The following is a 27,732-nucleotide window of genomic DNA, read 5'->3' as shown; positions in this document are numbered from 1 at the left end:
CTAAAAATCCCATTTAATTAGTTTAAAATATTTGTGTATTTCTGGGATGTGGTCCCTTTTATCCCCGGATCTTTGGCTGATTATTTTTAAAAATAAAATCTTAGCTAAACTGTATGTTAATGTCATGTGAATTTTAGCTGGAGCCGTTGAGATCTCTAAGAAATGGAAAGAATAATTGGGTAGATTCACGTACCTTTTACGGCGGCGTATCTCCAGATACGCCGCCGTAATTTGAAATCCGCGCCCGTGTATCGTTACGCCGATTCTCAAAGGCAGATACGCTTAAAAAATAGGCTTCCTCCACCGACGTAACTTGATTGCGGCGGCGTAGAATTGTGTGCAATATAACGTTGGCCACTAGGGGGCGCTTCCGTTGTTGTCGGCGTAGAATATGCTAATTACCTAGATACGCCGATTCGCAAACGTACGTACGCCCGGCGCAATTTATTTACGTCGTTTACGTTAGGCTTTTTCGGCGTAAGGTTGCTCCTGCTATTAGGAGGCGCAGCCAATGTTAAGTATGGACGTTGTTCCCGCTTCGAAATTTGAATTTTTTACGCCGTTTGCGTAAGTCGTTCGCGAATAGGGCTGGACGTAATTTACGTTCACGTCGAAAACCAATACGTCGTTGCGCCGTACTTGGGAGCAATGCACACTGGAATATGTACACGGACGGCGCATGCGTCCGTACAAAACGTCAATCACGTCAGGTCATCATATATTTCCATAAAACACGCCCCCCCTTCCACATTTGAATTACGTGCGCTTAGGCCGGCCCCATTTACGCTACGCCGCCGCAACTTACGGAGCAAGTGCTTTGTGAATACTGCACTTGCTCCTGTAAGTTACGGCGGCGTAGCGTAAATACGATAAGCTGCGCCGCCGTATCATTGCGCGCCCCTACCTAAATCTACCCCAATATATATATATATATATATAAAAAGGCAGCCTTTAGTCTAAACAAATACAATATATAAATGAACAATACAAAAAATGTACCTGCTTGACAAATTTTTGCTTTCTGTGTTTTTCTAATTTCAGTAACCAGTTCTGACTACGACACGGCAGAGGCCGCCACCGAAACCTCCTCCTACCTCAGCGCCCAAGGATATATGTCCAGGTAAAAAAAAAAGAGATGGACCTTCTTTTCCAAAATAATAACAAACATGTTTTTCCAAACCTGTGAGCATCCCAAATAATAGTACAGCATAAAACTAAATTGCTATTAAATAAAAACTAAGTAAAAAACTAAAGTAAAAAAAATTCTCGCAATCTTAAGACAAACAACCACTTCAATACCGGCACTTTTACCCCCTTCCTGCCCAGGCCAATTTTTAGCGCTGTCACACTTTGAATGACAATTGCATGATCATGCAACCTTGTACCCATATGACATTTCTTCACACAAATAAAGCTTTCCTTTGATGGTATTTAATCACCACTGGAACAAAAAAAGCCGCTCCAGGTGAGTGAGTCTCTGGTATATCCCCACACACACTAGTCAGGTGCTAGCCCACCACGCATGCTGTATAACATAAGGAAATGATTCCGGACGGCTGCACTTCCAAAAATCCAATGCAATCAAAGCAACCTTACCATTGCCATGAATGCACCCTCACCATTGCAATGAATGCAACCTCACCATTTCCATGAATGTAGCTCCACCACTGCCAGGAATGCAGCCTCGCCATTGCCATGAATACAGCCTCACCATTGCAATCAATGCAGCCTCACCATTGCCATGAATGCAGCCTCACCCATTCCATGAATGCAGCCTCACCATTGCCAGGAATGCAGCCTCACCATTGCCATGGATGCAGCCTCACCATTGCAATCAATGCAACCTTAGCATTGCCATGAATTTAGCCCCACAATTGCCATGAACGTGGCCTCACCATTGCAATGAATGCAGCCTCACCATTGCCATGAATGCAGCCTCATTATTTCCATGAATGCAGCCCCACCATTTCCATGAATGCAGCCTCACCATTGCCATGAATGCAGCCCCACCATTTCCATGAATGCAGCCTCACCATTGCCATAAATGCAGCACCCCAATTTCCATGAATGCAGCCTCACCATTGCCATGAATGCAGCCTCACCATTGCCATGAATGCAGCATCACCATTGCAATGAATGCAGCCTCACCATTTCCATAAATGCAGCCTCACCATTGCCAGGAATGCAGCCTCACCATTGCCATGAATGCAGCTTCACCATTGCAATCAATGCAGCCTCACCGTTGCCATAAATGTAGCCCCAGAATTGCCATGAATGCAGCCTCACCATTGCCAGGAATTCAGCCTCACCATTGCCATGAATGCAGCTTCACCATTGCAATCAATGCAGCCTCACCGTTGCCATAAATGTAGCCCCACGATTGCCATGAATGCAGCCTCACCATTGCCATGAATGCAGCTTCACCATTGCAATCAATGCAGCCTCACCGTTGCCATAAATGTAGCCCCACAATTGCCATGAATGCAGCCTCACCATTGCCATGAATGCAGCACCCCCATTGCCATGACTGCAGAATGGCAATTGCCATCAGTGCAGCCTGATCAATGCCCATCTGCAGCCTCAAAGGGGACAGGGAGGGGGGCGGGACGAGTGCCAACAGATTACATACAGGAGAATCTCCTGTTTACTCGGTGTCCTCTTTAATACAAAGTCCCGCCTCCTATGATGGACAGAACACCATTGGCCAATGGCAGCGCAGGAGACGGGACTTCCTATTACAGAGGCCGCCGAGTAAACAGGAAATTCTCCTGTATGTAGGGCACTCGTCCCGCCCCCTCCCTGTCCCCTCCGAGGCGGCCAGAATATATATCTTTTGTGGCCCCCGGTGCTTGGAGGTTCATTGGGGGGCCACGAAAGATATACAGTGAGGCCCGGATTCAGAAAGAATTTACGTTGGCGTATCTATTGATACGCCGCGTAAATTCTAGGATGCGCCGGCGTATCTTCTTTCTGTATTCAGAAAGCAAGATACGCCGAAATTCGGCTAAGATACGACTGACGTAAGTCTCTTACGCCGTTGTATCTTAGTTGCATATTTACGCTGGCCGCTAGGTGGCGCTTCCGTAGATTTACGCGTAGAATATGCAAATTAGGTAGATACGCCGATTCACAAACGTAGTTGCGCTCGGCGTATCTATATGCGTCGTTTACGTAAGGCGTCGGACCGGCGTAAAGTTACCCCTGCTATATGAGGCGTACGCAATGTTAAGTATGGACGTCGGGACAGCGTCGAATTTTCCGTTGTTTGCGTAAAACGTTCGCGAATAGGGCTTTGCGTAAGTTACGTTCACGTCAAAAGCACTGACTATTTCCGACGTGATTTCGAGAATGCGCACTGGGATACATTCACGGACGGCGCATGCGCCGTTCGTAAAGAGCGTCAATTACATGGGGTCATGATAGATTAACATACAACACGCCCACTACCAGCCAAATTTGAATTAGGCGGGCTTACGCCGACACATTTACACTACGCCGCCGTAACTTAGGGCGCAAGTTCTTTCTGAATACGAAACTTGCGCCCTAAGTTACGGCGGCGTAGTGTATCTGAGATACGCTACGCCCGCCTACAACTTAGACTATTCTTTCTGAATCCGGGCCTATGGGCCAGATTCACAAAGAGATACGACGGTGTATCTCCTGATATCTACAGATACACCATCGTATCTCTGACTTACACTGGTCCTATCTATGCGCCTGATTCATAGAATCAGTTACGCATAGATAGGGCTAAGATCCGACAGTGTTACAATGTGTTACACTGTCGGATCTTTTTTTCAATTTAAAAATGGCGGCGGGGGCGTTCCCACTGATTTACGATAAATAATATGTAAATCAGCGAGATACGCAAATTCACGAACGTACGCGGACCCGTCGCAGTGTTCTTACGTCGTTTCCGTAGCGGTTTTCCGTCGTATACTTACCCCTGCTTTTATCAGGCGCAGCCAATGTTAAGTATAGCCGGCGTTCCCGCGTCGAATTTGAATTTTCCTACGTCGTTTGCGTACGCCGATTCACGAACACGCGCGTCGCAAGTCCCGCTCACGTCGCAACCACTGACGTCCTAGTGACGTCAGTGGGAGCAATGCACGCCGGGAAATTCCCCGGACGACGCATGCGCATTTAAATCGGCGTGGGAACGCGCCTGATTTAAATATGACACTCCCCTAGCCGCGGAATTTGAATTCCGCTGGGGGATTTAGGATCCGCCGTCGCAAGTTTGGAGGTAAGTGGTTTGTGAATTAGCCACTTGCCTCCTAAACTTGCGGGAGCGGATCTTAATTCACGTAGAACGAGCGGATCTATAGATCCGCTGCGCTACGTGAATCTGGCCCTATATGTCCAAATTGCCAAAAGGGGAGCGTTCAAAAACCAGAACACGGGACTTTGGACACGCCTCGTCCTCTGTTCTCCAATCATCTTTTAGAGATCAAATTTATAACGCAGATTAGAAACGGGAAGCAAAGATGTTACAATGTTATCTCCTTTCATCCTATAAATATCTTATAAAACGAAATCTCCATTTACATCAAGCTGTGTGACCTTTGTGGAGGGGGAGAGACACCTGGGTGACATCCAGCAGCTCCGAAGACGCCGATCGTTCTGAAGATTTGCTGTTATTTAAGATCAGCGAGAATTATCTTCCACGGGTTACACAGACCATTAGCAGCAAGTCAATTGGTTGGGATTAATTACTGCCTCCGCACGCGCGGCTCCCTGAAATTGTACTCTAATGACTATGAAATTGAGATGGAAACCAAATTAGATTTGTTAATGACGTTTCAATTCCAGGACTTATTTGTAGCTCATGAAAGTTGGGATGACTTTTTTTGGGGCTTTGAGGTTATTTATGCCGCGGCTAGAGGAAAAGTGAGCCCCCGGCAGTGGCGGCTGGTGCTCAAATTTTTTGGGGGGGGCGCAAACGGAAAAAAAATTTGCAGCCTCACTGTGCCCATCAAATGCAGCCACTGTGCCATCAATTGTCACCACTGTGCCATGCCATCAAATGCAGCCACTGTTCAATTTTTTTATTTTTTTTTATCACTTTTTTTTTATCACTTTTATTCATATTACAAGGAATGTAAACATCCCTTGTAATACCGTTTCCCCCCGAAAATAAGCCCGGGTCTTATATTAATTTTGGCAACCTAAAACACACTAGGGCTTATTTTCGGGGGTGTTTTATTTAACTATGGTATGTACAATGATCCTAAAGTGGGTACCTTTCTTGCAGCTTCCCTGGCTTTCCTGTCTGGGCTCTTCTCTGCTCCAGGATCCCCGCTGACGTCGGCCTGCTCCATGCACTGGGGAGGGGGCCACGGGCGTCAGGCAGGAGAAGAGCAGAGGAGGGGGAGCCGGCATCCTTCTGGCATCAGCCTGCTCCGTGCCTGCTCCGTGCACTGGGAAGGGGGTCGCGGGCGTCGAGTGGGAGGAGAGCAGAGGAGGGGGGAGCCGGCATCCTTCTGGCATCAGCCTGCTCCGTGCACTGGGAAGGGGGCCGTGGGCAACTTTTATTCATATTACAAGGAATGTAAAAATCCCTTGTAATACCGTTTTCCCCCGAAAATAAGCCCGGGTCTTATATTAATTTTGGCAACCTAAAACACACTAGGGCTTATTTTCGGGGGGTGTCTTATTTAACTATGGTATGTACAATGATCCTAAAGTGGGTACCTTTCTTGCAGCTTCCCTGACTTTCCTGTCTGGGCTCTGCTCCAGGATCCCCGCTGACGTCGGCCTGCTCCGTGTACTGGGAAGGGGGCCGCGGGCGTCGGGCGGGAGGAGAGCAGAGGAGGGGGAGCCGGTGTCATGCTGGCGTCGGCCTGCTCCGTGCCTGCTCCGTGCACTGGGGAGGGGGCCGCGGGCGTCGGGCGGGAGGAGAGCAGAGGAGGGGGGAGCCGGTGTCCTGCTGGCATCTGTACGCTGAGGAGGTAGGGGCTGTGGGCATCGGGCGGAAGGAGAGCGGAGGAGGGGGGAGCCAGTGTCCTGCTGGCGTCTGCCTGCTCCATGTGCTGAGAAGGGAGGGGCTGCGGGCATCGGGCGGGAGGAGAGAGGAGAGGGGGAGCCGCTGCAATCATTCTGCAAAATGGATTAAAAAAAAGTTAAACTATTTTTACTAGGGCTTATTTTCGGGGTAGGGCTTATATTGCAGCCCTCCCCAAGAATCATGCTAGGTCTTATTATCGGGGTAGGTCTTATTTTCGTGGAAACATGGTAGGAATCCATCATGACAGGTCCTCTTTATGGAGAGATGGTCAAAAAGACTCCACATCTCTCCTCCAGGCTGGAAAGCATGAGATCGGAAAAAAAAAAATCAACGATCTCATGCTGACAGTCGCGATCGCGGCTTTGTTAACTTCCGACATAACATCGAGCCCGGGCCACCGACGGGCATACAGATGACTGTAAAATCTAGAAATAACTATCGTCGTTATCCGGTGCCGGACGATTCGTTCTCCGGGCCCCCGATGGCACGGGAGAGCCCGGAGAAGCACCGGATAGTGGCGGGGGGGGCGGTGTGTGTCCATTCCTATCACCTATAATATCGATCAAGTGGTGGAACTTCCGCTATGATCGTTCTTATGGTGCACAGGATCACCGGCAGAAAAGAAGGATCAGGGCCACCATCAGGAATTATGGGGCCCCTTACACAGCTTCAGGTATGGGCGCCCTGGAGCAGAGACCCGGGGGGGGGGGGGGGGGGGGGTTGCTGCTGCGAATTGAGAAGCGGGGGGTGCCGACACTAATTGAGAAGCGGGGGGGCGTAAATTGAGAAGCGGGGGGTGCCACGAATTGGGGGGGATGAATTTCTTTGTGTATGGCCGGCCTTAGGTGGAAAGTCTCTTCGGTTAAACCTCCCTCCCCTCAAAGAATGTGAATATCTAGATATGAGTATTTTGGGGGTTGAACATAAAGGCAAACATTCTCTTCTAATTAGACCTGGACACATCCTGGGTGTATCGTGCTAATCTCTCTGGGTGACTTTTGTACACAGGGAACAGGAAAGTTTGGAATCGTCCACCGAACAGGATCAGCCGCCACAAATACTGGAGGAGCTGCGGGATATGCTGGTGGCCCCGGACACCCCAATGGCCAAATTCCAGATTAAAGTGAAAGGTAATAATTCTACAAGGTCATTAAAATGTTTGTACTTTTTTTTTATTAAGACTGAACTCCGGGCACAACGATAAAATACACACACATACAGAAAAAGTATTCATACCCCTTGACATGTTCCACATGTTCTCATGTTACAACCAAAAACGTAAATGTATTTTATTGGGATTTTATGTGAGAGACCAACACAAAGTGGCTCATAATTGTGAAGTGGAAGGAAAAGGATAAATGATACAAATAAATATGTGAAAAGGTGTGGGGGGTACATTTGTATGGCGCCCCCCGGAGTCAATACTTTGTAGAACCCCCTTTCTCTACAAGTCTTTTTGGGGATGTCTCTACCAGCTTTGCACATCTAGAGAGGGACATTTCTGCCCATTCTTCTTTGTAAAATATCTCAAGTTCTGTCAGATTGGATGGAGAGCGTCTGTGATCAGCAATTTTCAAGTCTTGCCACAGATTCTCAATGTGATTTAGGTCTGGACTGTGACTGGGCCATTCTAACACATGAATAGGCTTTGATCTAAACCATTCCAGTGTAGCTCTGGCTGTACTTTAGGGTCATTGTCCTGCTGGAAGGTGAACCTCCGCCCCAGTCTCAAGTCTTTTGCAGACTCTAACAGGTTTTCTTCTAAGATTGTCCTGTATTTGTCTCCATCCATCTTCCCATCAACTCTGACCAGCTTCCCTGTCCCTGCTGAAGAAAAGCATCCTCACCACATTAAGCTGCCACCACCATGTTTCACGGTGGGGATGGTGTGTTCAGAGTGATGTGCAGTGTTAGTTTTCCCCACACATAGAGTTTTGCTTTTAGGCCAAAAAGCTTAATTTTGGTGTCATGTAACCAGAGCACCTTCTTCCACATGTTTGCTGTGTCCCCTCCCCCACATGGCTTCTCACAAACTACAAACAGGACTTCTAATGTCTTTCTTTCTCCAATGTCTTTCTTCTTGTCACTCTTCCATAAAGGGCAGATTTGTGGAGAGACCACTAATAGTTGTCCTGTGGACAGATTCTCCCACCTGAGCTGTGGATCTCTGCAGCTCCTCCAGAGTTCCCATGGGCCTCTTGGCTGCTTCTCTGATAAATGCTCTCTTTGCCCGGCACGGTCAGTTTAGGTGGACGGCCATGTCTTGGTAGGTTTGCAGTTGTGCCATACTCTTTCCATTTTTGTATGATGGATTGAACAGAAGCTCCGTGAGATGTTTAAAGCTTGGGAGATTTTATTTATAACCTAAACCTGCTTTATACTTCTCCACAACATTTTTCCTGACCTGTCTGTTGTGTTCCTTGGCCCTCATGATGCTGTTTGTTCACTAAGGTTCTCTAACAAACCTCTGAGGGCCTCACAGAACAGCTATATTTACACTGAGACTAAATTACACACAGGTGGACTCTATTTACCAATTAGGTGACTTCTGAAGGCAATTGGTTCCACTAGAGTTTAGTTAGGGTATCAGAGTAAAGGGGGCGCCATACAAATGCCCCCCCCCCACACTTTTCACATATTTATTTGTAAAGAATGTTGATAACCATAGGCCATCAGAGCTCGCTCACATCAGAAGGTGCACCTGAGTGCCTGTTCTTTTTTTGCATGGACTCTTCCTTTGTATTGAAGATAAGTACATAAAATTTAAGTAACATAAAATATTATTTCTGCTCTTGGCACGTGTGGTTGTCTTCCATTGATAAATGTCCCACACGTCCGCATTTCAGGAATCCCGCGCCCTCGTGTGCACTGGTTTAAGGACGGACAGCCTATCCACGCCTCCGAACGGCTACTAATGACCAATAAGAGGAAGGTGCGCTCACTGGAGATCCTCAACGTGACCAAAGAAGACGCCGGAGAATATTCTACGTACATCAGTAATTCCTCTGGTTCTGCGTACTCGTCCGCCAGGCTGACGGTCAAAGGTATGTATCTCACAGAAGCATGCTTGTAATTCTGTTTTAGTTAAAGGGGAGTTCCAGCCTTTTAGTGTTTATTAAAAGTCAGCAGCTACAAAAAGCATAGCTGCTGACTTTTAATAAACAGACACTCACCTGTTCCACTGTCCAGCAACACGGCCGCCCGGAGCTCCGCACTTCTCCCCCCCCCCCCCTCTCCGGCCGGCACCTCCATTCATAGTGTGGGCACCCGGCCGTGACAGCTTTCGGCCTCACGGCAGGGCACTCACTGCGCATGCGCGAGTCGCGCTGCACCCTATAAGTGGACAGGCGATCTCCTGGGACCTGTCACGTGTCCCAGGAGATCGCCTAAAGGGAGGGGCCGCGAGAAGAGAAGTCTCTGAGGCGGTCCCTGAGCAGAAGGAGGAAGTGTGACAGGAAGTCCCACTCCTACCAAAGCCCCCCCCCCCCCCCAAAAAAAATAACATGCCAAATGTGGCATGTAAGGGGGTGAGGAGTACTAAAAACGGAAGTTCCGCTTTTGGGTGGAACTCCGCTTTAAACCAAAGGTGATTTACAGAATCATTTGTAATCATTTGATGAAGATTTATTTCTTTTTTGTTCCCTTTGCCATTTTCGAACTGAAAAAAAAAAAAAATCTAAAGTTTTAGATTCGGCCGATTCAAAATGTATCGATTTTAATGTTTAGAAACAAAAAAAATGTGTAAATTCGAACGAGACATAAAACAAATCCCGAATACAAATTCAACGAATCAACTGAATTTCACTAAACTAAATAACTAGATTAACGATTTAAAACTAAATGAAACAAATTTTTTTGTAATGCCTTTTTCATGCCGGATTCCCGATCCTTGGGTATTGCTTTCTTCCCATTAACTCAGCTGAACTTATTATGATTCTTGACTTCTTTAGCACACTGGGCATCATCTATTAACATCAAAGGATGGAGTCCAGGGCTGCTGTTAGAAAACCACAGGGCCCCATACAGACAGCCTGACATGAGGCCCCATACAGCCAATGCTTCAGTTATGAATGATCACAGTTAGTGATTGGCACCTATCGCTCATTGTGTTCATTCTGGAAAGGAAGTGGGTGGTAAATATGACATTTACCAGACCCTTACCCCACTCTCTAGTTTGAAGGTTCCTATTGTGTGCTTGCAGCTGCCGGTATGAAGGAAAGGAGGGAAGCCAGCAGCACTACGGGGTGGGGGGGTCGCAAACAGGAGGGTGGTTGGTGCAGCAGGGGGGCAATTACTGGAACTAATCCCCTGCATGGCTCTCTCTGCAACAGCTGAAAGCCAATGGGAAGGAGAGGAGAAGAAGTCAGCTTTCAGCTGCTGTAGAGAGAGACATACAGGAGAGTAGTTTGAGTTTACTATGCTTCAGTTTGTGAATGTACACAGCTATTCCTGTCCATTCATTCTGTGCAGCTGAGGCTGCAGAGATGGAGATGGGGGGCTGTGTCCTCCATTTCTTAATTCTGTCTCAAAGGTGAAACATCGGAAATCTATTAAGCCCCCTGATATTTTACCGAAGCCCCCAAATGGGGCTCCTAAAAAATTTGTAAATAATAATAAAAAACATGAATTGCAAAAAAAAAATTATAAATATAATGAAATGGTAACAAATAACAATTAAAAAAATGGTAACAAGTAATAAAAAACTAAAAAAGCTACTGACACCAGTGGTGGAACTACCAGGGTCGCAAAGGTTTCACTTGCAACCGGGCCCTGGCTTTCCGCCACTGGGATCAGTGAGAAGGGCCCTGGATGGGGGGACAGGGGGGCCCTTGACGGTTTCTTGCACCAGGGGGGCCTGGAGGTTCTAGTTATGCCTCTGACTGACCCCCAATAGTATTAGTAGGGGGTTCCCCAAGACCTGAAAATAATTTTAAGGGTTCCTCTGGGGTAAAAAGTTTGAGAAAGGCTGCTCCAAATGAACCTTTGTAGTCGGGATAGAAAGTGATGGTCAAAAAAGGAAGGAAGAGAGTAGATATTTTCCAATGGGGAAATTAAGAAACCTCTCCTTAACCACTTAAGCCCCGGACCTTTAGGCAGCTAAAAGCCCAGGCCAGGTTTTGTGATTCGGCACTGCGTTGCTTTAACAGACAATTGCGCGGTCGTGCGACGTGGCTCCAAAAACAAAATTGACGTCCTTTTTTCCCCACAAATAGAGCTTTCTTTTGGTGGTATTTGATCACCTCTGCGGTTTTTATTTTTTGCGCTATAAACAAAAATAGAGCGATAATTTTGAAAAAAATGCAATATTTTTTACTTTTTGCTATAATAAATATCCCCCAAAAATATATAAAAAAACATATATAATTTTTTTTCCCTCAGTTTAGGCCGATACGTATTCTTCTACCTATTTTTGTTAAAAAAAATTGCAATAAGCGTTTATCGAAATTTATAGCGTTTACAAAATAGGGGATAGTTTTATTGCATTTTTATTTTTATTTATTTTTTTACTACTAATGGCGGCGATCAGCGTTTTTTTTTCATGACTGCGACATTATGGCGGACACATCGGACACTTTTGACACATTTTTGGGATCATTGTCATTTTCACAGCAAAAAATGCATTTAAAATGCATTGTTTATTGTGAAAATGACAGTTGCAGTTTGGGAGTTAACCACAGGGGGCGCTGAAGAAATTATGTTTCACCTAGTGTGTGTTTACAACTGTAGGGGGGTGTGGCTGTAGGTGTGACATCATCGATCGTGTCTCCCTATAAAAGGTATCACACGATCGATGTAGCCGCCACAGTGAAGCACGGGGAAGCCGTGTTTACATACGGCTCTCCCCGTTCTTCAGCTCCGGGGAGCGATCGCGAGGGGGCGGCTAGAAACGAATAGCCGCGGCCTCATCCCGGATCGCTTCCCGACGATTTCCGACCGCCGCATGTACAGGGGGGGGGGGGGGTCCCGATCTGACCCCCGACCCGCGGAAAGGCAGGGACGTACATGTACGCCCATATGCCTGTACGTGCCATTCTGTAGACGTACATATACATGCGGCGGTCGTTAAGCGGTTAAAGCCGCTTAACACGGGCCAGAATCTCTTGCCACCCGAGTGTACAGACACTCCTTTCAACAGAACCTTGATCCTTTTGAAAGGCAAGAACGCGGTGACGTCATCGCGTACGATGAGCATGCGCTCGTTACATTCGATGCCGTCGCCGCCATCTTGCTTCACCCTATCTATGCCGTGGAAGCTATCGCGCATGCGTCAAAGTCATTTCTTTATCGTACATCACGGGACACAGAGCGGCATTCATTACTATATGGGTTATATGGAGTACCTTCAGGTGTAGACACTGGCAATCTCAAACAGGAAATGCCCCTCCCTATATAACCCCCTCCCATAGGAGGAGTACCTCAGTTTTTCCGCCAGTGTCTTAGGTGTTAGTCATGGTTTAGCTTGCCTCCACATCCTTGGGATTAGGTGAGCTAACCGGTTCTGTCCAAAAAAGCCTCAGCGCTAAAGTGGTCAGTAACCGGACCCCAAACCCTTGGGGTATAGCCCATAATGCTTTTCTTTTTAGAGAGCTGGACCCTGGGCCCAGAACTTAGAAACCTTTGGGTGCCTAATGTTTCTGTTGCCAGAGTGCTATATGGGCCCAGGACAGGGATCCTTCATAGGAACCCAGGGCCTGAAGGTCTAGACATCCCCACCGAGATGGGGGAAGATTGGGCCTCTTGCTTGGCAAAGTCCTGCGGCATGGAGCAGGTAAGTGAGGGGAAAACTTGCGGAACTTGGTTCTTAGCAGGTTTTTTCTGGGGGGTCACAGGGGACATGCCTAAAGTTATGCACTGCATCTGGCAAACTAGTCACATATCATAAAGATAGGATGGCTCTATATGTATTATTCCCCATAAGATGTGACCTCCCTTGTAGTGTTGGAAAAGCATTGAGTGGGGCCTGTGTGATATAAAAGTATATGTGTGTGTCAGAGAGCTGTGCTTACCTGCAAGCCTCCAGGCGATGCTCCATTCAGTCTTCCTCCTCACGGCCTGCAAAGCAGGCAAAACGCTGACCTCCTCATGGTTCCAGGCTGCAGGCTGCAGTTTGCTGGAGCAGAGAGGTCCCTTCCTCCCAACCCCACCCCCCCCCCTGTCCGGAGGGGCATCTCCTGTTTGAGATTGCTGGGGGGGAAGGGCGGGTCAGTGGCTTAAGGAAGGGGCGGCCCTTCCTTGTTTGTTCCATATAGCTCATTCAATACTTTGGAACTGAGGAGGAAAGACCAGAACGGCAAGCACGGGGCGCCGAGGACACACAGTGGCCAGAAAGAATATTGCAGTCTTCAGAAAGACTGTTTTCAAGCCTAGGAATAGGCTGTTTCTTTTCCATCTCATAGTTTTTCTTGCAATACTACTCAGGGGGACAGAATGTTTTTTCTTTCCTAGATTTGAAAAAAAAAAAAAAAAAAAAGATTTTTTTTGAAAAAAAAAAAAAAAAAGTGTCATCTAGGGGAGAGGAAGCATTTTTTTTTTTTATCCCCCAAACAGGTGTTTGGGCATTTAACTATTTATAAGTCCCAGGTACCAATAAGTAGCAGGTGTACCTCGGTATTGTACCATGGCATCAAAAAACAAGGGTACAAGAGGTGGGGATTCCCCCAGAGAGTCTGAGGTCTCGGACAATGCTATGCCGCTGCTTTCCCCACAGGGAGCCTTGGGGCCATCGGGATCTGGGGCTGGAGCTGACGCGGGTCAGTCCAACCCTAAGATGGTCACGGAGGAGGTATTACTCACCTCTTTAAAAGAGATGCAGAAAAGCATGGGTAAAATGATAGCCGCAGCTATGCGGGGCAGTAAGCGGAATAGATCTCCGTCGCCCGAGCGCGGACCCTCAGAAGAGGAGGTCCTTTCCTCAGGGGAATTGGACGACCTCTTGGACAAGGACCAAGTAGGTTCAGGGATCGAAGATCCGGATACAGAGGAGTCTGGGGCAGTCTCCCTGAGGGAGAGCTGGTGGATTCAAGGATTGTCGGACTTGGTCCATAGGGCATTCAACTTGCCAGTACCAGATCTCCAGGTATCGACGGTTTCAGCTTTGGGCTCACTGAGGGCGCCTCAAAGCAATGCTGTGTTTCCGATCCATCCTCTATTAGAGGGAGTTTTGTTCCAAGATTGGAACAAGCCAGATAAGATCTTCTTACCACCTAAGAAGTTCTCTGTCCTATATCCTATGGAAGAAAAATTTTCCAAAAGATGGGCTACTCCTGCAGTGGACGCAGCCATCTCATGTGTTAACAAATCGTTAACATGCCCTGTAGAAAACATACAGGTGTTCAAGGATCCAGTTGATAAACGCTTGGAAGCACTACTTAAGAACTCCTTCACTACTGCAGGGGCAGTAGTACAGCCAGCTGTGGCTGCGATTGGGGTCGCTCAAGCATTATCGGATCAATTTAAGCAGATGCTTAAACTTATTCCTGCCCAGCAGGCAGAAGAATTTTCGGATGTCCCTAAGGCCATATGTTTTACGGTAGACGCAATCAAGGATTCTATCCAGCAAGCGTCACGTTTATCGTTATCCCTTATCCATATGAGAAGACTCTTATGGTTAAAAAGCTGGGAGGCTGAGCCCCCATGCAAGAAGCTCCTGGTAGGGTTCCCCTTCCATGGAGGACGACTCTTCGGAGAAGACCTAGATAAATACATTCAGACCATTTCAAACGGCAAGAGTACTCTCTTGCCAACTAAGAAGAAGGTTCAGGGGCCTGCGTTTAAACGACAGTATTCCCCTGGGCAGGGGCCCTCTAATGCCAAGCAGTATCGACGGCCTCCTGCAAAAGCAAACTTCGGCTTCAACAGCAAATCACAAGGACAGGCTGTTAGAGGCAAAAGGCAGTGGTTTCGCAAACCAGCAAAACCAGCCCCCAAGCCAACCTTATGAAGGGGCGCCCCCACCCACGAAGGTGGGGGGAAGGCTGCGACTCTTTTCAGAGATTTGGGAAGCCAGCATTCCCGACGAGTGGGTACGGTCTTCCGTGGCCACAGGCTACAAATTAGATTTCCTAAGGTTTCCTCCTCCTCATTTCCAGGAGTCGAGGATTCCAAACGATCCGCCTCGGATTCCGGCCAGCCTGGAACAGGGGCTGGGTTTCTACTCCAACCTATTCATCATCCCCAATGGAGATGTCAGGCCAATTTTGGACCTAAAGATGGTAAATGCATATCTAAAGATCCGCTCATTTCGGATGGAATCCGTGCGGTCAGCAGCTGCCACACTCCAGAAGGACGACTTCATGGCGTCCATAGACATAAAGGATGCCTACCTTCATGTTCCAATTTATCAGCCACATCAAAGATATCTACGCTTCATGGTGGCTTCGCGTCACTTCCAATTCGTGGCGCTTCCCTTCGGGTTGGCTACGGCCCCCCGGGTGTTCACGAAGGTCCTAGCTCCGATCCTAGCCAAGCTAAGGATCCAAGGGGTCACGATCCTAGCATACCTGGACGACCTCCTAGTCATAGACCACTCGTCTCCCGGCTTGGAGCGAGCAGTGGCCCTCACGGTCCAATACCTCGAGAGGTTCGGCTGGGTCCTAAATCGAGAAAAGTCAGCTTTCCAGCCCACAAGGCAGTTGGAATATCTCGGCATGAGATTAGACACAGAACAACAAGGAGTGTTCCTACCTCTGAGGAAGGTAAAAGCCATCAAGGAATTAATCCTACTGGTTCTAAGCAAGAAAGAACCGACTATTCGCCTATGTATGAGGTTACTAGGCAAGATGGTGGCCACATTCGAGGCGGTACCATACGCCCAGAGCCACACTCGCATCCTACAGGCAGCCATCCTGTCAGCATGGAGCAGAAGGCCACAGGCCTTGGATATCCCGTTGCCGCTCTCATCAAGAGTCCGACAAAGTCTGTGTTGGTGGTTTGACCCTCAGAATCTACTGAAGGGGAAGTCTTTCAGCCCAGTGGCTTGGAAGATAGTGACCACAGACGCCAGCCTGACGGGCTGGGGAGCAATTTTGGATGGTTGCACTCGCCAAGGTACTTGGGCAAAGCCAGAGAAGCAGTTGCCCATCAACATCTTGGAGCTCAGAGCTGCTCGACTAGCCCTCAGGGCTTGGACGTCAAAATTGCAGGGGTTCCCGGTGAGAATTCAATCAGACAATGCCACGGCCGTGGCATACATAAATCACCAAGGGGGAACCAGGAGTCAAGCCGCTCAGAGAGAGGTGAGCTTGATTCTCCTATGGGCAGAGGCTCATGTGCCCTGCATATCGGCAATATTCATTCCAGGAGTGGACAACTTTCAGGCGGACTTCTTAAGCCGCCAGACTCTATGGCCGGGGGAATGGTCTCTGCATCCACAAGTCTTTCAAGCACTCTGCCAAAGATGGGGAGTGCCGGACGTGGATATCATGGCATCGAGACTCAACAAGAAACTAGACAGGTTCATATCCCGCTCAAGGGATCCGATGGCCTGCGGAACCGATGCGTTGGTTTGCCCTTGGCATCAGTTCAAACTTCTTTATGCGTTTCCCCCGCTCCAGTTACTACCCCGCCTGCTGCGCAGGATCCGGGTGGAGCACATACCAGTCATCCTGGTAGCTCCAGCATGGCCCAGAAGGGCATGGTACTCACTAATCTTAAGGATGGTAGTGGGAGACCCTTGGACTCTTCCTCTACGGCCAGACCTGCTATCGCAAGGTCCGATCCTCCACCCTGCCTTACGGCATCTAAATTTGACGGCCTGGAAGCTGAATCCCTGATTCTCAGGGGTAGAGGTCTGTCTCAGAAAGTAATCTCTACCCTAATCAGAGCCAGGAAACCGGTCGCTAGGGTGATTTATTACAGGGTCTGGAAGGCCTATGTAGGCTGGTGTGAGTCCAAGCGATGGCTTTCTCGCAAATTTACCATCGATAGAGTATTAAGTTTTCTCCAGCTAGGAGTGGATAAAGGATTGGCATTAAGCACAATCAAAGGACAGATTTCTGCTCTGTCAGTGTGGTTTCAGCGGCCGCTGGCCACCCACTCGCTGGTTAAGACCTTCCTTCAAGGGGTCTTACGTATTAGACCTCCAGTTAAATCCCCGCTTTGTCCGTGGGATTTAAATCTTGTTCTGTCAAGTTTACAGAAACAACCGTTTGAGCCGTTGGCTGATATTCCTTTGGTTCTACTGACAAGGAAGTTAGTATTTTTGGTTGCCATAGTTTCCGCAAGAAGAGTTTCGGAGCTGGCAGCCTTATCCTGTAAGGAACCATATCTTGTTTTTCATAAGGACAGGGTCGTTCTCCGCCCTCATCCTTCCTTCCTACCGAAGGTCATATCCAGTTTTCATTTGAACCAGGATTTGGTATTACCATCCTTCTTCCCTAAACCTACTTCCAGAAAGGAAGGGTTGCTGCATACCTTGGATATTGTCAGGGCCATGAAGGCCTATCTTAAAGCTACAAAGAAGATCCGGAAAACAGATGTGCTGTTCATTCTACCGGATGGGCCCAAGAAGGGGCAGGCAGCTGCAAAGTCCACCATTTCTAGGTGGATTAAGCAATTAATCACTCAGGCCTACGGCTTGAAAGGGTTGCCTCCTCCAGTATCATTAAAGGCTCATTCTACTAGAGCCATGGGCGCCTCCTGGGCAGCACACCACCAGATCTCTATGGCTCAAGTTTGCAAGGCGGCAACCTGGTCTTCTGTCCACACGTTTACAAAATTCTACAAGTTGGACGTAAGAAGGAATACTGATACTGCCTTCGGGCAGGCAGTGCTGCAGGCTGCAGTTTGAGACCCTCGGATTCCGGGGGCTCCTCTTTTTTGAGTTAAATTTAAAATTTAAAATTATTTTTCTCAACTAAGTTGGATTTATTATGATTTGAGTATATCTCTAAATTAAATCCTTTTGTCTTGGAGATGTTCTCCCTCCCCTCATTGTAAGCATTGCTTTGGGACATCCCATATAGTAATGAATGCCGCTCTGTGTCCCGTGATGTACGATAAAGAAAAAGAGATTTTTAATACAGCTTACCTGTAAAATCTTTTTCTTGGAGTACATCACGGGACACAGAGCTCCCACCCCTCTTTTTTGAGGACCATTTTGGGAGGCATACTGCTTGCTACAAAACTGAGGTACTCCTCCTATGGGAGGGGGTTATATAGGGAGGGGCATTTCCTGTTTGAGATTGCCAGTGTCTACACCTGAAGGTACTCCATATAACCCATATAGTAATGAATGCCGCTCTGTGTCCCGTGATGTACTCCAAGAAAAAGATTTTACAGGTAAGCTGTATTAAAAATCTCTTTTTTGAGCATGCACGGGTTTCCACGGCAACAGGTAAGTATACAGACGCTCGGGTTTCTCGTCGGGAAACAGGCCGACAAGAATCTCGACGAGAAAATAGAGAGCAGGATCTCTATTTTTCTTGTCGAGATTCTGGGAAGATTTCCAGACGAGAAACCTGAAAGCCTCGTACACACGCTCGGTTTACACGCTCGAGGCTTAAGAGCCAGTTCACACAGGGGCGACTCAGGCATTTTAGCCGCCTGACAAGTTGCACTCTGTTCTGTACTAGGGAACCGTTCTAATAGGAGCGTCTTAAGTCGCCCCAACTTGGAAAAAGGTTTCTGTACGACTTTGGGACGACTTCAGGGCGACTTGCAATACAGAAGTCATTTTGCAAGTCGCCTCTGAAGTCTTGCCGAGTCGCTCGGCAAGTCGTGCCACCCCTGTGTGAACCGGCTCTAATGCACTAACACACGACCATTTTTTGGGTTGTAAAAAATTAAGTTTTTTTTAATGTCATTAAAAACGATCGTGTGTGGGCTTCAGAGCATTTTTCGGGTTCTGAAAAACGGGCAAAAAAAAAATCCGAACATGCTCTATTTTTTAACGACGTTTTTCGGGTTGCAAAAAAATGGTCACGTGTGGGCTTTATTGACGTGAAAAACCCACGCATGCTCAGAAGCAAGTTATGAGACGGGAGCGCTCCTTCTGGAAAAAACTACCGCTCGTAATGGAGTAAGCACATTCATCACGCTGTAACGGACAGAAAAGCGTGAATCGTCTTTTACTAACACAAAATCAGCTAAAGCTGCCCAAAGGGTGGCGTCATCCGAATGGAACTTCCCCTTTATAGTGCCGTCGTACGTGTTGTACGTCACCGCGCTTTTCTAGAGCATTTTTCTTTCACGATCGTGTGTAGGCAAGGCCGTTTTAATGATCGGGTTGAAGAAAACGTTGTTTTTTTATAGAGCCTGAAAAAAGTCATTTTTTACAACCCGAAAAACGGTCGTGTGTACGCGGCATTAGGGGCACTAACAGCAATGAAAGACTATTAGGTAGATTCAGAGAGAAGTGCCTACAGTTACGGCGGCGTAGCTTAGTGTGTTTAGGCTACGCCGCCGTAAGTTAGCTAGGCAAGTACATGATTCACAATGTACTTACCTGCTAAGTTACGGCGGCGTAGCCTGAATCGGCGGGCGTAAGGGCGCCTAATTCAAATGTGTTTGAGGGGGGCGTGTTTTATGTTAATGGCGCTTGACCTCACGTTTTTTTTACGTTTTTTTTAACTGCGCATGCACCGGGCGCCTACATTTCCCAGTGTGCATTGCGGCTAAGTACGCCGTACGGGCCTATTGATTTCGACGTGGACGTAAACTACGTAAATCCCGATTCACGGACGAATTATGCAAACGACGTAAAAAATTTTAATTTAGACGCGGGAACGGCGGCCATACTTGACATTACTATTCCAACTAGGGCTAAGCTCTAACTTTACGCGGCCTATCTCTTACGTAAACGGCGTAAATGTACTGCATCGGCCGGGCGTACGTTCGTGAATCGGCGTATCTCCTCATTTACATATTCTACGCCGACCGCAATGGAAGCGCCACCTAGCGGCCATCCAAAATATTGCAATCTAAGATAGGACAGCGCAAGCCGTCATATCTTAGATATGTTTAAGCGTATCTCTGTTTGAGCATACACTTAAACATAAGTCGGCGTAGATTCTGACTTAGGTCGGCTTATCTACTGATAAGCCGGCCTAACTCTTTCTGAATCTACCTATATATTATTAGCTTGGGGAAGGATCAAAACCTCCATCAAGTTTTTATTGTTGTTTATTTCCCAATTGGGTAAATTTAGATTTAGCGCTGTACAGCTAACATCTGGAATTCACATTGATTTTATAACACATTATACACTGGTTTATGTAAAATCACGGAGAAAATCTTCCATACAATCTTGATTTCCTTGGAGCTGACCTTTGTGTCCGCTGAGAACAACAATCTTTATATACATTGAAGACTGTCCTACTGAGAACAGAAAGTGATTTAATTGTCTCTCTCTCCATCGTCAGTGCTGAATGTTCCGGCCATGTATTATTCAGTAACGTTCTTTACTACTCACTCTTCCGCATAAAGAGGCACTAAAGGCCAACACATGAAAGACCTTCCTCTTCCCAGCGGAGGGTCCGGGATAAAAAGACGTCTGTTATGTTATATTCAGCCTGCTCACTTTTCTAGAATCTGACCCAATAAATTCTGGTGTGTTGCCTACGTATCTAATGCTCAGTGTTTTATCATCTCTTTATTTCAGGGCCCGGGGAACTTCACAAGGAGAAATCCACAGAAGGTGCCGCAGGTCAGCCATCTTGGTTTATCATGACATTCCGTGATGAATACAGATATATCATTATTATTATTATACAGGATTTATATAGCGCCAACAGTTTACACAACACTTTACAACATAAAAGGGAGACAATTGGCCCAGATTCACATATAATTACGTTGCTCCTGGGCAGCGTAACGTATGTGATTTACGTTACACCGCCGCAGGTTTACAGCGTAAGTGCCTGATTCTCAGAACACTTACCTGTAAACTTGCGGCGGTGTATCGTAAAAGCGCTCGGCGCAAGCCCGCCCAATTCAAATGGGGCGGGCACCATTGAAATTAGGCGCGTTCCCGCGCCGAGCGTACTGCGCATGCTCCGTCGGGTAAATTACCTGACGTGCATTGCGCTAAATGACGTCGCACCAACGTCATTTGCTTAGACGTTAACGTAAATGGCGTCCAGCGCCATTCACGGACGTCTTACGCAAACGACGTAGATTTTTTAAATTTCGACGCGGGAACGACGGCCATACTTAACATTGGCTGCGCCTCATAGACCCAGGGGCAACTTTACGCGTCGCAAAGGCTACAGAAACGTCGTAAATTCTCTGCGTCGAGCGCGTACGTTCGGGAATCGTCGTAATTTGCTAATTTACATAAGCGACGGGGAAAACGACGTCGGCGACACCTAGCGGCGGGAAAAAAAATTGCATTTAAGATCTGACAGCGTACGAGCCTTACGCCTGTCAGATCTAATGGGTATCTATGCGTAACTGATTCTAAGAATCAGTCGCATAGATACCGGGGCCAGATTAGGACTTACGACGGCGCAAATGGTGTTGCGCCGTCGTAACACCCTTGAGAATCTGGGCCAATACAGTTATAATACAATAAAATACAAGAGGACTAAGAGGGCCCTGCTCAGAAGAGCTTACAATCTAATAGGGAGGGGCAGGTGGTACAAAAGGTTGTAACTGTGGGGAATGAGCTGATGGAAGTGGTAAAAGATTAGTTGGAGACGTGATAGGCTTCCCTGAAGAGATGAGTTTTCAGGGATCGCTTGAAGGTAGCAAGAGTAGGGGATAGCCGGTTTAGGTAGAGAGTTCCAGAGGATGGGAGAGGCTCTGGAGAAATCCTGGAGACGAGCATGGGAGGAGGAGACGAAAGAGCTTGAGAGCAGGAGGTCTTGAGAAGAGTGGAGAGGACGGTTTGGGTGATATTTGGAGACAAGATTGGTGATGTAGATCGGGGCAGAGTTGTGACTGGCTTTGTATGTTGTGGTTAGCATTTTGAATTTAATTTGCTGGGCAATCAGGAGCCAGTGTAGGGATTGGAGGAGAGGGGTGGTGGTCAGTGTAGGGATTGGAGGAGAGGGGTGGTGGTCAGTGTAGGGATTGGAGGAGAGGGTTGGCAGACACTGAGTTGTTGGTAAGGTGGATAAGTCTGGCAGCAGCATTCATGAAAGACTGAAGAGGGGAGGAGCCTATGGAGAGGCAGGCCAATGAGAAGAGAGTTGCAATACAGTAGTCAAGGCTAGAGATAACGAGGGAGTGAATGAGGAGTTTGGTGGCTTCATTTGTTAGAAAGGGGCGAATTTTAGAGATGTTACGGAGATAAATTCTACAAACTTTTGACAACGATTGGATGATTGGATAGATGTTTATGACCTAATATCTTAACGCGGTAAAGCGATGAAAAGTAAAACCGTGTTGTATATTAGTGTGCTTTTTCTGAAGAAGAATGTTGCATATAAAAATTACTTACAGTTGTAGGAAAACAATACAGGACATACAGAGTGTCACATACATGCATACATACACATACCCACACTAACTAGCCTTTCCTAGCAAATGAACAATGCCATTAAAAAGTATGCAGTAAGGGTACGCTAAAAATCACTTAGCTACTGTTATAGCTGGTCCACTATTTCCCCCTAGAACAGGACTTCCGACATTAACTTCACAATGAGGTGCCACTGCTGACCTCATTCTGAGAAATCCATTGGTCTACCTGTCATAATTACCCAGTGGCTTCAGTTTTTTTCTTAGTCGCTGACTGTTTTGCTTGTATTTTTTTCACTACTTTGCGTTAAAGCGAGGAAAAGGAAAATCCTGAAGTATATTAGTGTACTTTTACTAAACAAGAATGTTGCATATACATACTACTTACAATTGTAGAAAAACAATACAGAGTGTCACAAACACACACACACACACACTAACTAGCGTTTCCTAGCAAATGAACAATTCCAATAGTTAGTATACAGTAAGGCCTCGTACACACGATAGGTTAACCAGAGGACAACGGTCTGATGGACCGTTTTTATTGGTCAAAACCGATCGTGTGTAGGCCCCATAGGTTATTTTACCATCCGTTAAAAAAAAGCCAACGCATGCTCAGAATCAAGTCGACGCATGCTTGGAAGCATTGAACTTAATTTTTTTCACCACGTCGTTTTACGTCACCGCATTCTGACACGATCGGTTATCTAACCGATGGTGTGTAGGCACGACGGACCATCAGTCAGCTTCATCGGTTAACCGATGACAACGGTTCTTCAGACCGTTCTTATTGGATGGACCAATCGTGTGTACGAGGCTTAAGGGTACACAAAAAAACACTTAGCTACTATTATAGCTGGTCCACTATTTCCCCCTAGAACAGGACTTCCGACATTAACTTAACAATGAGGCGCCACTGCTGACCTGATTCTGAGAAATCCATTGGTCTATTTGTAATAATTACTCAGTGGCTTCAGTTTTTTTTTTAGTCGCTGACTGTTTTGCTTGTATGTTTTTTCGCTACTTTGCGGTAAAGCAAGGAAAAGGAAAATCCTGAAGTATATTAGTGTGCTTTTACTAAACAAGAATGTTGCATATACATAGGGCCAGATTCACGTAGAAGTGCGGCGGCGTAACGTATCGTAGATACGTTACACCGCCGCAAGTTTTCATCGCAAGTGCCTGATTCACAAAGCACTTGCAATGAAAACCTACGCCGGCGGCCTCCGGCGTAAGCCCGCGTAATTCAAAGGGGCGCGTGCCATTTAAATTAGGCGCGCTCCCGCGCCGGACCTACTGCGCATGCTCCGTTTCGAAATTCCCGCCGTGCTTTGCGCGAAGTGACGTCATTTTTTCGAACGGCGACGTGCGTAGCATACTTCCGTATTCCCGGACGTCTTACACAAGAAGGAAAAATTTTCAAATTTCGACGCGGGAACGACGGCCATACTTTATACAGCACATATGTGCTGTGTAAAGTTAGGGCACCAAAAACGACGACTAACTTTGCGACGGGAAACTAGACTAGCAGCGACGTAGCGAACGCGAAAAACCGTTGTGGATCGCCGTAACTCCTAATTTGCATACCCGACGCTGGTTTACGACGCAAACCCCCCCCCAGCGGCGGCCGCGGTACTGCATCCTAAGATCCCACAGTGTAAAACTATTACACCTGTCGGATCTAAGGGATATCTATGCGTAACTGATTCTATGAATCAGTCGCATAGATACTCTGAGAGATACGACGGCGTATCTCTTTTGTGAATCTGGGCCATACTACTTACAATTGTAGGAAAACAATACAGAGTGTCACAAACGCACACTGACTAGCCTTTCTTAGCAAATGAAAAATGTCAATACATTGTATGGAGTAAGGGCACGCTAAAGATCACTTAGCTACTGTTATAGCTGGTCCACAAATTCCCCCTAGAACAGGACTTACAACATTGACAGCCCAAAGAGAAATCCGCAGAAGGTGCCACAGGTCAGCCATCTTGGTTTATTATGACACATTCCTGACGTGTATAGGGATAGCTGTTTTCTGAGCTACCATTAGCTGGCCGCATCACTGAGGCATGGGGTGCCTCTTACCTCGGTGACATTGCTCATTTTTACAGGACTCACTAGGCTGAGTATTGGTTAAAGGAGACCTGTCATGAGAGAAATACTGGAGGCACCATTGCTGACCTTATTCTGAGAAATCTATTGGTCTGCCTGTCATATTTATCCATTGGCTTCAGTTTTGAATGTTTTTCAGTACTGTGTGGAAAAGCGAGGAAAAGGAAAACCCTGTAGTATATTAGTGCGCCTTTACTAAACAAGAATGTTCCCTATACTGTGCATACAACTTAGGCCCCGTACACACGGCCGAGGAACTCGACGTGCCAAACACGTCAAGTTCAGGGATGAAGCCGCCGAGGAGCTCGGCGGGGCCGCCTTCTCCCATAGAACAACGAGAAAATAGAGAACATGTTCTCTATTTTCTCGACGAGTTCCTCGGCGGCTCCATCGGGCCAAAAGTGTACAGACGACAGAGTTTCTCGGCAGAATCCGGGTTTGACCGAGTTTCTCTGTGAATTCTGCCGAGAAACTCTGTCGTGTGTACGAGGCCTTACAGTTGTAGGAAAACAATACAGAGGGGGTTATTTACTAAAGGCAAATCCACTTTGCACTACAAGTGCAAACTACAAGTGCAAAGTGCACTTGAAATTGCACTGAAAGTGCACTTGGAAGTGCAGTTAGTATAAATCTGAGGGGTAGATCTGAAATGAGGGGAAGCTCTGCTGATTTTATTATCCAATCGTGCAAGCTAAAATGCTGTTTTTTTATTTCCTTGCATGTCCCCCTCGGATCTACAGCGACTGCACTTCTAAGTGTACTTTCAGTGCAATTTCAAGTGCACTTTGCACTTGTAGTTTGCACTTGTAGTGCAAAGTGGATTTGCCTTTAGTAAATAACCCCCACAAACACACACACTCACACACTAACTAGCCTTTCCTAGCAAATTAACAATGCCAATAGTTAGTATACAGTAAATAAAAATGTACTTAGCTGTTATAGCTGGTCCACAATTTCCTCCAAGAACAGGACTTCTGACATTATGGGGTAGATTCACAGACAAGATCCACACATCTGCTAACGCAGTGGTCATCAATCCTGTCCTCAGGGCCCACTAACAGGCCAGGTTTTATGTATTGCCTTGGGGAGATGCAGACTAGAATACTGCAATCACTGAGCAGCAAATGATATCACCTGTGATGTATTTCAGTTATCTTGCAAACCTGGCCTGTTAGTGGGTCCTGAGGACAGGGTTGATGACCACTGTGCTAACGTGCACACCAAACCGCATGGTGTCGTAGCCCAAAGCAGTTCGGTGTGGCCCGATTTTGAAAAAGGGTCAGGGTTTTCTTTTGCATGTTTCTCTTGGTAGGGCAGCCCATTGAAATAAATAGGCTGATCTACACGCAATGCACGGGAACGCGCGTGCACCGTTGCACCTGTATTCTGTGAATCTAGCCTAAAGGTAACTGGTTAAAAAGTCAGCAAAATATATGCCTTCAGATGTCAACGTCTGGCTGACTTGTATGCTTTAAGTTATTGTTTTTTGCAGGTTCAGAAAAGCCGATTCCACCCATGTTCCTGGAGAGATTCACCAACAAAAAAGTGATAAAGGGATCCAGTATTACACTCTCTGTGAAGACTGAAGGTAAAATACAGAGAACTATTTACAATATTATAAAAAGGATTCTTGGTAAATGCCTAAATGTAACCACAGATATGGAGGTCACCAGATCCAATTTTGGTATCGTCATCCAGTTGGGGACATGGTATCGTCATTCAGTTGGGGACATGGTATTTTCATCCAGTTGGGGACATAGTATCCTCATCCAATTGGTGATATGGTATCCTCATCCAGTTGGGGACATGGAATCCTTATCCAGTTGGTGATATGGTATCCTCATCCAGTTGGTGATATGGTATCCTCATCCAGTTGGTGATATGGAATCCTCATCCAGTTAATGATATGGTATCCTCATCCAGTTGGTGATATGGTATCCTCATCCAGTTGGTGATATGGTATCCTCATCCAGTTGGTGATATGGAATCCTCATCCAGTTGGTGATATGGTATCCTCATCCAGTTGGGGATATGGTATCCTCATCCAGTTGGTGATATGGTATCCTCATCCAGTTGGTGATATGGTATCCTCATCCAGTTGGTGATATGGAATCCTCATCCAGTTGGTGATATGGTATCCTCATCCAGTTGGGGATATGTTATCCTCATCCAGTTGGTGATATGGTATCCTCATCCATTTGGTGATATGGTATCCTCATCCAGTTGGTGATATGGAATCCTCATCCAGTTAATGATATGGTATCCTCATCCAGTTGGGGATACGGTATCTTCATCCAGTTGGTGATATGGTATCCTCATCCAGTTAATTATATGGTATCCTCATTCAGTTGGGGACATGGTATCCTCATCCAGTTGTGAATACAGTATCCTCATCCACTTGGGGACATAGTATCCTCATCCAGTTATTGATATGGTATCCTCATCCAGTTGGGGACATGGTGTCCTCATCCAGTTAATGATATGGTATCCTCATCCAGTTGGGGACATGGTATCCTCTCCCAGTTAATGATATGGTATCCTTATCTAGTTAATGATATGGTATCCTCATCCACTTGGGGACATAGTATCCTCATCCTCTTGGATATATTTATTAATATATATTTATAATATTATATGATTTTATATTTATATTAAATGTATCAAATATAAAAATGACAGGTCCACTTTAAGGAAGTGATCGATTTTGTACATAGAACATTTTCACACTTGTAGGGCTTGGTGCCAGTGTACTAATTTCTGTATTGTTCGGGCCATGTCAGGAATCCCATCCCCAACCATCACCTGGTTGAAGGAGGAGTCTCCGGAAGACGTTCTATGGATCAAGCCGGACACCCCAGGCTACAAGGTGGCCAGCTCCAACAGGCACCACAGTCTCATCCTGCTGGACGTCGGAACCGAGTTCTCCGGGACGTACACTTGTATCGCCACCAATAAAGTCGGCCAGTCCATCTGCTCTGCATCCGTTGAAGTCTTAGACGGTAAGCTTCAAAGTCCAGCATACACACCTCTAGCATTACAGGAAGTGGTAGAAAATATATATATCCAATGGGGACACAAACTTTTGACAATAGTTTTTACACTGTTCGTGTCAACTGCAACTCCAATTTCCAGTATAAGCATCACAAGGACAGGAAGTGAGCGAAAATCTACCCTGTGGGCAGTACCGGGACGGGTCGTCCAGTGCCCAG

The 27,732-nt window shown here is 46.8% G+C and overlaps 1 protein-coding gene across 1 annotated transcript in view; it reads left to right on the top strand.

Moving 5' to 3' along the window:
• Window positions 1–27,732, top strand: part of OBSCN (obscurin, cytoskeletal calmodulin and titin-interacting RhoGEF) — a 640,872-nt gene that overhangs the window by 361,900 nt on the left and 251,240 nt on the right. Inside the window, exons 77-82 of the mRNA XM_040354276.1 lie at window positions 1,042–1,120; window positions 7,016–7,137; window positions 8,854–9,051; window positions 20,607–20,651; window positions 26,016–26,111; window positions 27,304–27,522. Of these exons, the coding sequence (XP_040210210.1) occupies window positions 1,042–1,120; window positions 7,016–7,137; window positions 8,854–9,051; window positions 20,607–20,651; window positions 26,016–26,111; window positions 27,304–27,522 (759 nt within the window). The remainder of the gene's footprint in view (window positions 1–1,041; window positions 1,121–7,015; window positions 7,138–8,853; window positions 9,052–20,606; window positions 20,652–26,015; window positions 26,112–27,303; window positions 27,523–27,732) is intronic.

Source organism: Rana temporaria, chromosome 5, assembly GCF_905171775.1.
Source record: "Rana temporaria chromosome 5, aRanTem1.1, whole genome shotgun sequence".
NCBI classification, from domain to species: Eukaryota; Metazoa; Chordata; class Amphibia; order Anura; family Ranidae; genus Rana; species Rana temporaria.
This window is presented reverse-complemented; position numbering and strand designations above follow the sequence as displayed.